Source organism: Tasmannia lanceolata, unplaced genomic scaffold, assembly GCF_043159265.1.
Source record: "Tasmannia lanceolata isolate RefF3 unplaced genomic scaffold, GAP_Taslan_0.1 ptg000012l, whole genome shotgun sequence".
Classification (NCBI taxonomy): domain Eukaryota; kingdom Viridiplantae; phylum Streptophyta; class Magnoliopsida; order Canellales; family Winteraceae; genus Tasmannia; species Tasmannia lanceolata.
Genome location: NW_027518689.1, coordinates 7,086,847 through 7,097,928, shown reverse-complemented (window position 1 = coordinate 7,097,928; position 11,082 = coordinate 7,086,847). Strand labels below are relative to the sequence as shown.

The 11,082-nt window shown below is 40.3% G+C and overlaps 1 protein-coding gene across 1 annotated transcript; it reads right to left on the bottom strand.

Moving 5' to 3' along the window:
- Window positions 1-10,000: 10,000 nt before the first annotated feature.
- On the bottom strand, window positions 10,001-10,501 carry LOC143888509 (uncharacterized). Its single transcript, XM_077392967.1, has one exon. It carries the CDS (start codon window positions 10,499-10,501, stop codon window positions 10,001-10,003), a length of 501 nt encoding a protein of 166 aa, XP_077249082.1.
- Window positions 10,502-11,082: the final 581 nt, after the last annotated feature.

Genomic DNA, 11,082 nt, shown 5'->3' with positions numbered 1-11,082 from the left:
GTCACTTTATCAAAGAAGGTGAGACTTCTCCATACTATGGGTTTTCTGAACCATGGTATGACTCAGTAACAGGGATCATGATACCGGGTTTTGAAATATTCAGTGGCCTTGCTCTCCCAGAAACAGAACCGCCGGTATATTGTGTTGAAAAAACTGTTGAGGATTGGATAGTCTGCCTTGAGCCAGATATGTTGGGGTCTTTGTTCGAAGAAGATGTGCCTGATGTTGTTTGTCAGGAGTTGCCCGTTTTAGATCATTCTAAAAAGCAAGAAGAGACTGACTGTGAAGATGTGCTAGTGGCGGTTATTCAGGGCGATGCTGCCTTTACTGAACCTCAGAGTCAGATTGCACCTGCAACAGAAAATCTTTCCAATTGGAGTTCTGATATTTTTCCATCTTATTTTATGGCTAAGGCAAGTCTAGTCAAGCCAACTGAATCAGTGTCAGTGCCTAGTCCAGGCGAGTCGTTTTCTGAGTTTATTTACTATATGAATCCTGAGCCTGTTCAGGATGAGTCCAAGAATAATGATGTAATTTCTTTCAATTCAATGAAATCCGATTCTCAGTATGTCTCTGTGTTTGCTTCTGACTTTAATAATGATAACACTCCCTCCTCAGACGAGGAAGAAGGGATCGACGAAACTCCCCTTGAATTGCAGCATATGCTCAAACAAGAGGAGGAACGCCGAGCCCAGCCTCTTAAAGATGAAATCAAAATTATAAACATCGGAACAGAAGATTTAATACAGGAAATACGAATTGGAAATACTCTATCCTCTGAAGAGCGCGATGAATTAATAAACCTACTTAAGGACTATAAGGAAGTTTTTGCCTGGTCCTACAAAGATATGCCCGGGTTGAGCGAAGACATTGTTCAGCACAAGCTACCTTTGTTGCCAGGAATTAAACCTAAAAAGCAGAAGCTAAGGAGAATGAAGCCCGAGTGGGTCTTGAAAGTAGAAGAAGAGGTTACTAAGCAGTTGAATGCTGGGTTCCTACAAGTGGTGGAATATCCAGAATGGCTTGCAAATATAGTACCTGTACCGAAGAAAGATGGAAAGGTGAGAATGTGTGTAGATTTCAGAGATCTGAACAAGGCAAGTCCGAAAGACGATTTCCCTCTACCACATATCGATATCCTAGTAGACAATACGGCCGGGCATCAATTACTATCCTTCATGGATGGTTTCTCGGGCTACAATCAAATTAAGATGGCACCCGAAGACATGGCTAAAACCTCGTTCATTACACAATGGGGGACATATTGCTATCGGGTAATGCCATTTGGTCTTAAGAATGCTGGTGCGACGTATCAAAGAGCAGCTACAGCCTTACTCCATGACATGATACATAGAGAAGTCGAAGTTTATGTCGATGATATGATTGTAAAAGCTAGGGAAAGGAGGGATCACATCCCGAACCTCAAGAAGTTCTTTGAAAGAATACTCAAATACCAGCTTCGCCTGAATCCTAGCAAGTGTGTATTCGGGGTTACCTCTGGTAAGTTGTTAGGATTCATGGTGAGTCAAAGGGGTATAGAGGTGGATCCTCAGAAGATTAAGGCTATCCAGGAGATGCCGCCGCCTAGAACCGAGAAGGAAATTCGGGGATTCTTAGGAAGGATACAGTTCCTAAGGCGATTCATCGCTCATCTGACATCAACTTGTGAACCTATCTTTAAGCTCTTAAAGAAGAACTCTTCCAAAGAATGGACAGAGGAATGTCAGCAGGCCTTTGAAAAGATAAAGCAAAGTTTGTCTGAACCACCGATAGTAGCACCAGTGATACCGGGACATCCATTGCTGCTTTATTTGTCAGTAACAGAAACCACAATGGGTTGTATGTTAGCGCAGCAAGATCCAGAAACCAAGCATGAAAAGGCTGTGTATTATCTTAGCAAGAAGATGTTGGAGTATGAACAGAAGTATACTGTCCTAGAAAAAACCTGCTTAGCCTTGGTTTGGGCTACTCAGCGACTCAGGCATTACATTTTATCACATAAGGTCTTGCTCCTGTCAAGGATGGATCCTCTGAAATATCTCTTTGAAAAACCAGCCTTGACAGGCAGGACTGCCAGATGGTTATTGTTGTTGTCTGAGTTTGACATCACCCATGTAACCCAAAAATCAGTAAAGGGCCGAGTCATTGCTGAACAATTGGCAGAAGCACCCCGAGAAGAAAATCAGCCTTTCAAGACGATGTTCCCAGATGAAGAGATCATGATGGTAGAAGATGAATATCCAGAAACTGGTTGGACCCTCTATTTTGATGGAGCAGCAAACCAAACAGGGCAAGGAGTAGGGGCATTGCTTGTGTCACCCCGAAATGAGCATGTTCCCCTTGCAGTTAAGTTACAATTCAATTGCACCAACAATATGGCAGAGTATGAAGCATGCATTGTTGGGCTTGAGGCAGCATTGGCCTTAGGCATAGAGAATCTTGACGTATATGGAGATTCAATGTTAATCATTTGCCAAACCCAAGGAGAATGGAGAACCAAAGAAGAAAAGTTGCTGCCATATCATGAATACTTGGATGTTCTCGCTAAGCAATTCCAGCACATCACTTTCAGTTATTTGCCAAGGTTGAAGAATAGATTCGCCGATGCCTTAGCGACGTTAGCTTCTATGATTGACATACCTCACAATATGAAGATGAGGCCCATCACGGTTCAAGAGCAATGGGCCCCTGCATATGTTGATGCTATAGAGATAGCTGCAAGATGTCCCGATGGTAAACCATGGTATACGGACATAAAGAACTATATCTCGGGCCAGGGGCATCCCAATGAGGCGTCGAATAAGGAGATAAGGACTTTGCAGAGATTGGCAGTTAACTTTGTCATTTGTGGAGGAGAGCTGTATCGACGGTCCTTCGACGGAATCCAACTCTTATGTGTCACTGAAGATCAGGCAGAAGAAATTCTCGCAGATGTTCATGAAGGGGTGTGTGGACCTCATATGAATGGGAGGATGTTGTCAAAGAAGATCCTACGTCTGGGGTACTATTGGCCAACATTGGAAGCAGATTGTCACACATTTGTGAAGAAATGCTATAAATGTCAGATACATGCGAATCTCATTCATGTACCACCTACCGAATTGCATTCTCTTACTTCTCCTTGGCCGTTTTCGGTATGGGGAATTGACATAATTGGCAAGATTTCCCCTAAGTCATCTAGTGGTCACGAGTACATACTCGTTGCAATTGACTACTTCACTAAGTGGGTTGAGGCCGCTTCTTATGCAAAGCTTACATCCGCATCAGTTGCTAAATTCATACGAACCAACATCATATGCAGATATGGAATTCCCCATGAACTTATCTCAGATAACGGATCTCATTTCAAGAAAGAAGTTATCACTCTTTGCGAAGAGTTCAAGATTAAGCATCATAAATCTTCACCTTATCGGCCGCAGACAAATGGAGCGGTGGAAGCTGCAAACAAAAATGTCAAGACTATCATTAGCAAGATGTCAGAAACTTATAAGGATTGGTCGAATAAGTTGCCGTACGCATTGTGGGCTTACAGAACATCAATTAGAGCTTCAACTGGGGCAACCCCTTACTCTCTTGTTTATGGTATGGAAGCAGTGCTACCTGTGGAGATCCGTGTACCTTCGCTCCGAGTATTGACTGAAGTCAAGTTGCCAGAAAATGAATGGGCAGACGCCAGATATAAAGAGCTGAACATGCTAGATGAAAAGAGGTTAAAAGCACTTTACCATGTGCAGGGTTATCAGCGCAGAATAGCCCGGGCTTTTAATAAAAAGGTTAAAATCAGAGATCTCGAAGAAGGCAATCTTGTTCTAAAAGAAAATCGAGCACCAGTGCTTGACCCAAGAGGCAAATTCAAGCCTAATTGGTCAGGGCCATACATCGTGGACCAAATCTTACCCGGAAAAGCCGTCAAGCTCCGTAATTTAAATGGAGAAATATTGCCGGAACCAACAAATCTTGATCAACTCAAGAGGTTCTATGCTTGAACACCAGAAGGCCGTCTTTTGGCCGAATAAAACCCAAATTCATAACCCAAAATCAAAAAATATATAACCTTTTGCAAACCCTTTCGAGCCTACATAAAATTTTCCTTCAAAACCCAATGTACTAGGGGCATTCCCCTGAACTACGCATGACCTGATTCCTACACTGGGATACGTAGGCAACCTGTTCACAGGTTCGGTCGAAACTCTTGCAAAACCTTAAGCCATTCTTTGAAAAGCTCTACCTCACCTGTAAAGTCCTTTTGGTGTTCAAAAAAAAAAAAAAAAAAAAAAAAAAAAAAAAAAATGGAGCTTGAAAATCCGCTAGATTGAAAACCTGAAAAGGCGATCTAGGCAAAATTCAGGATCATTCCTCTGCTAAGTTGAAAACCTGAAAAGGCAGCTTAGGCAAAAGTTAAGGGGGTAGCCTGCTGAGTTGAAAACCTAAAAGGCGATTCAGGCAAAAGTTAAGGTTGAACGGTCCGCCAAGTTGAAAATCTAAAAAGGAATACTTGGTCGTGGTAAGATGGGGTTCACGCCAGAAGAATTACATCGACCTCTGAACTCTCAGTAGGTCAGGCAAAAATAACAATGATTCCCGAAACTAAGGGCATTAATTTCAAAACAATCCGAAAGTTGATAGAAGGATATATGAAGTATCACTGTCTTAAAAAATAAGTGAAGATGTTTATCAGTGGAGAAACATTCTTTAAAAGAGGCTAACCTAACCCAAAAGAAAATACTGATAAGTCAGAAGCATCACGAGATCACTTGAGTAATCTTTCTTATTTTGTCTTTTTATTACCAATGTCTGTGGTTCTATTTTTAGAAAAATTTACAAATGCTATTTTAAAGAATTGTTGTAGGGTGCAATCACTCTGAAGGCAGGTTCATTAACGGATTCCGAGAAACTTGGAAAAGGTGCGACTGTCACGAATGGTGAAAAATCGTTGCAAGAATGATCTCTGGTCAATGAATAGAAGAAGGTTAGAAGGCCTTAAACTGGGGCAGGTTGCTAATAAAGTGGCATCTCATATTCAAGCCTTGAAAGACCTTTGCTGCATGGTGGTATTGAATCATTTGCTTCCAAAATTGTTAATTGGAGATTCCAGTTCCCCCTTTCCTGATAATCTCTGCTATCATATACTCTCTGAGTCCATTTGAAAGTGGTCTTCTTTCTTTGAACATCATACAAATATGATATCTCATTTCCTTGGAACTCCGTAAAAATACGGTATTCCATTTTCTTCTGAGTCCATTCAAAAATGTTCTCTTATTCTCTTTGAGCATCATACAAATATGATACCTCATTTCCTTGGAATTCCGTAATTCATCAAATCCAATTCTACGTTAAATTCAAATTCCCAAAATTCATCAACTCCAATCCTACGTCAAATTCAAATTCCCCAAATTCATCAAATCCAATTCTACGTCAAATTCAAATTCATAAAAAAACCTCCAAATTCATTAATCTCAACCGAAGATTGAAGCCGTAAAAATACGGTATTTCATTCTGAGTCCATTAAAAAATGTTCTCTTATTCCCTTTGAGCATCATACAAATATGATACCTCATTTCCTTGGAACTCCGTAAAAATACGGTATTCCATTCTCTTCTGAGTCCATTCAAAAATGTTCTCTTATTCTCTTTGAGCATCATACAAATATGATACCTCATTTCCTTGAAACTCCGTAAAAAATACGGTATTCCATTCTCTTCTGAGTCCATTCAAAAATGTTCTCTTATTCTCTTTGAGCATCATACAAATATGATACCTCATTTCCTTGGAACTCCGTAAAAAATACGGTATTCCATTCTCTTCTGAGTCCATTCAAAAATGTTCTCTTATTCTCTTTGAGCATCATACAAATATGATACCTCATTTCTTTGGAACTCCGTAAAAATACGGTGTTCCATTCTCTTCGAGTCCATACAACTACGTTCTCTTATTCTCTTTGAGCATCATACAAATATGATACCTCATTTCTTTGGAACTCCGTAAAAATACGGTATTCCATTCTCTTCAGGTCCATACAACTATGGTCTCTTACTCTCTTTGAGCATCATACAAATGTGATGTCTCATTTCCTTGGAAGCCGTAAAAATATGGTATTTCATTCTGAGTCCATTCAAAAATGGTCTTTTCTCTTTGAACATCATATAAATGTGATGTCGAGCGGCACCGCAGCGGGATTTTTTTACTACATTCCAATTCTAGGACTTCGTTTTGGGTTTTACATTAGGTAGTAAATGCTTGCGTCTAGGTTCCGTAGAGTCTTTTGTCGATTAAAGCTACGCAAAATGGTTCTGTCATTTTGACTTTGGTATTCGATGACTACGTCATCTCTACCAAAGAGGGGCATCTGTAGACACCCCATTTTGCTCTGCTTTGATTAAAAAAGAAATTAGGGTTTCGCTGTCAATTTTTCAGTGTTTTGTATTCCGGTGTTCGTCCCTTACGCTTTCTCAAATCTTTCTGGTCATTTCTGCAATGTTCTGTTTTTTTCCGCTAAAGTGCGGAGAAGGGTTATTCGTGAGAATCCGAGCAAGGGAGAATTTGTACCCGTTTGGTGGGCCCGCATTGAACATTTGTTTAAAATTGAATCAACCGGGGGCCCACATTATGGGGCCCACATTGTGGGGCCCACATTGTGGGGCCCACATTGTGGGGCCCACGTTGTGGGGCCCACATTGTGGGGCCCACATTGTGGGGCCCACGTTGTGGGGCCCGCGTTGTGGGGCCTCAATGGGGCCTCTTGTGAGGCCTCTTATGAAGAGCAATGATGGTAGCTCTCCACTAAGACAACATGATGGGCCCTCCACTAAGAACAATAATGATGGATTCTCCACTAAGAAACATGATGGGCCCTCCACTAAGAACAATAATGATGGATTCTCCACTAAGAAACATGATGGGCCCTCCACTAAAAACAATAATGATGGATTCTCCACTAAGAAACATGATGGGCCCTCCACTAAGAACAATAATGATGGATTCTCCACTAAGAGGGACAACATGATGAGCTCTCCACCAACATATCTCTCTCTCTCTTTCTCTCCCTATATATATCTTCCTTCCCATCCATAAAAGAAAAGAGAAATTTATCTTCCATTATCTCTTTCTCTTCCATTATCTCTTCTAATCACTCCCTCCAATCCCTTTCCTCAATATATTCTTCCATCCCTCTCCCTAATATTCTTCTTCCATTATCTCTTCACTCCCTCAATCACTCCCTCTAAACACTCCAGAGAAAGCGAAAGACGGCGGAGCGGATCGGCGGCGGCAGGATTTTTTATATTTTTTTGGATTGGGCGGAGATCTTCACCACAGGTAGGTGCATTGTTCTCAAAATATTTCTGTATTTTTCCGAATTTTTCTGATTTTTTCCGCAAATTGTGTTTTAAAAATGGAAAACTCTTCAAAAAACATCTTTTGACGAAGAAAAATTAAATTATATACCAAACAGATTCTAAAATTAATGAAATTTCGTGGGAAAATAATATGTTACTGATTCATTTTACCATGAATTTATAAAGAGTTTTGGAGTTTATTTGGTATATTATTTAATATTTTCTTTGAAACTTATCAGATTTTAGGAGAATTTTTACTAACATCAGATCATCATTAAAATTCATAAAATTTTTACAGTAGTCTTATCTTCCATATTACTTGTTACTGTAAAAGTTTCGTGTTATTTGGATCTGTTTTAATATGGGATGTAGTGTTAATTTATAATCTGGTCTGGAAATTGTAAAATCCGAAATTGGTAGTAAATAATTTCTAAAATTCATGAAAATCTCACTTCATTCTATTTTGATTCATATAGTATTTCTGTAGAAATTTCATAGAATTTAGAGTTATATTTCTACTAGTTTATGTGTTAATTGTGCAATCTGGACATTTAATGGTTTAATCAAGATTAAATGTGAATTTAATGTAAAAATATGCAAAACTCATCCTGTAAGCTACATACATTTTCATCTTGCTGCTTTAGAAATTTCAAATCATTTCGAATTTATTTGCAACAATTTCACTTGTAAAACCGCTCATATGCTTAAAATTGATAAAATCCATGGAAAATTCGAAATTAATTGAAAATCATATAAAAATTCCTAAAGAACTTTAAAATTCTGTCACATGTTCACTCCTTAATCCATTGAAACAGAAATTTTAGGATCTTTAGATTTTCCTGGAAAAATGGCCAGTGCATCCATAATCGTATCCCAATTGCAACTTGATCTTTGACAATTTGAATATTTAAGTTATAGCATGTTGTTGGCTCCGAGGTTATTGTCCACGGAAATCCTGAGATTCTGCCAGGCAATAAGATGCTATAACCTAAGTATTAAATTGCACAAGGAAAGAGCGCACGATTCCCTCCTTTGGATGCCATTCAAGGCCGAAATTGGTGAACCCTAGAACCATTGGTAATCCTTAAATGTCTGGAAACTAAAAATCTTCGAAATCTGAAACTCATTAACCTTGAGAACTTAAATCGATTTATCTTGTGTCTTTCGGAACCATTGGATTATGGTTTCCAATCTAAGAACCATTAGAGCCCAATTTAGGAACACTGGTGTCGTGCCGTGTCTTAGGTTTTAGGGAGTCCTAGAGTTAGGAGTCCAGCCTCATCACGGACGCTTGCTATGAATAGCAACCGTACCATAGGTCTAGTTACACTAGTCACCCGATCTTTCCCTAGGACAAGCCTAGTAAACTAGGATGTAGGCAAAACCTGCATTAGTCTAAGGGACAACTTGCATTCAGATAAGAATCATATAGCATCTTAGATGAAATCCTAAGATAATAAAATCCTCAACTTGAATTAAATAATTCCTCTTAAAACTGTTGAAACAGTCAAATCCGTCTAAGTCGGTGTCCTAGTTGAGTTAGGCATATGTAGCTTAGCTTAGGTGCACCGAACTACGTCGACTCTGATCCCAGTGAGGCTTGGGTACGTAGGCAGCTTGGATGTCTGACGGCATACCACCCGCGAGTCGGCACCACAACAAATTGTGGTGTTTTGTATATTAATTTTCTTGTAAATACTTAATCAAATCAGTTAGGGTTTTCCATGAAATTAGAATTCTAGGAGAACTTTCACGTAGAATGAATCCAGACAAATTAATAAATCAAGATACACATCTAGGATTCACATTGAAATTAGATTCTAGGATGCATGTCACTTAGTTCGCACATTAACATAGAGTTGAATGAGCCATTTAAAATAAATTTAAAAGAGTTAGCTTTTGGAATCGAAGACCGATTATCGGGCAGGAATGGTGCATGTGGCGGATAACTCCCCATACCTTCCATTCTCGTAACCAGGTAGCGAGTCTAGATTTCTGGTTAATTACGGGTCCTAGATCCCACATCTAGGTGGCGACTCTGTCAGTCTCTTTCGTGTGGAATTCGGATTGCCTTAGTGATCCCAAGTCCACAGGAAAGACGAATTCAAATCAATATTAAAATGCACACGCCAATCGCGTGGGAATGAGAGACCAAAGGAGAGAGCGCGGCGGCTCGCGCCCCGCCCCTCTCGCGGGATCATGTCCCACACATGGAAAGGAAAGTTATTCTTACTTGAAAGGTTGACAGCTGAGTTGGAGCTACCTGGGGTGATGAGGGAAAAACGTTTGTGGTACTGATCATGTGTGAATGTAGGGGAAGGCGCAGAGGAGACATCATGATCGATGGAGGATGGATTGGATGGCAGACCCGTCACATGAGCAGTTGCAGCATGGGAGTACTGTTGACGTTGATTTGGGAAAGGCGCACGGTTGGATGGTTGTGGTCGTCCACCACATTGTTGCTGCCAATTGTTCTGATACACGTTGTCATCCACCAGGTTATCACTCCAAGTTAGGAAAGGCGCGCGGTTGGACAGTTGTTGTGGTCGTCCACCATATTGTTGCTGCCGATTGTTCCCACGCTTCTTTGGAAAACCATGAATGAACCAACAATTTTCAATGACATGATTTGTACGTTTGCAATGAGTGCAATCGCCTTCTTGGTACTACTGAGTAAAGGTACGAGTATTGCTAGCAGCCATGGCAGATGTTTCAATTAACTGCTTCAGTTGAATAAGAAGATTGCACTGCCGTTCTTCTTGAAGGAGAAGGTTGTAGGCCTTATTCATTGGTGGCAAAGGATCCATAAGAAGGATCTGACTGCGAACTGAACTGTAGGGGTCATTGAGACCCATTAAATTTTTTATCAATCTTTGTTGGTGCTCAAAAGAAATGGCGGATTTAGAAGCTCCGCACGAGCATGGTGGGATCGCAGAGATAGAAGAGAGCTCATCCCAGTAGGATTTGAGCTTGCTAAAGTAGGTGAGAATGGAGGAATTCTCTTGTTGGAGGGTAGCGATGAGGTGAGTTAGTTCAAAGATCCGTGGAGCTTGACTTTGGGAAAAACGATCATGGAGATCCATCCAAACATCATAAGAAGAAGGACCATGGAGAATGCTATTGGAGATGTCACTAGAAATGACATTTAAGATCCAAGAAGTGACCATGTCATTGGCGTGGTCCCAAGAAGGAAAAAGGGAAGAACTTGTAGGAGGACGAGGCAAGGAACCATCGATGAATGCCAATTAATTTTTGGCATTGAGTGCCATTTTCATGACACGACACCAGTTATAATAGTTGTCTCATGTTAAAGGTTTAGAGACACAAATGGCACCAGGGCTATCTGAATGGTACAAATTGTAAGGGGATGTTGAGTAAACATCATTGATGAGGCAAGGATTTGGATCGGACGAGCCCGAAGTGGGGTGGGAATCATTATTATTCGTACTATCGTGGGTTGGAGAAGAAGGGGTAGATGCCATTAGTAAGTAATGGAAGAGGTGAAATGTAGGGCCTTGGGCTGATTTTCTTGCAGAAGAAACAAGAGGAAAAAAGACGTAAACAAGAGGAAGAAGATGATTGCTGAAGGGAGATAGGTATTTAGAAAACCCTAGTAAACTGAGCGACTGATACCATGTTAAAACAAAGAGAACAATTTTCTGTATTGAATCTTTCCTCTATGATTTAAGTTAGGTACAACATGTATATTTATATACAATTGAATTGTTCTAGAGAATTCCATAGAATA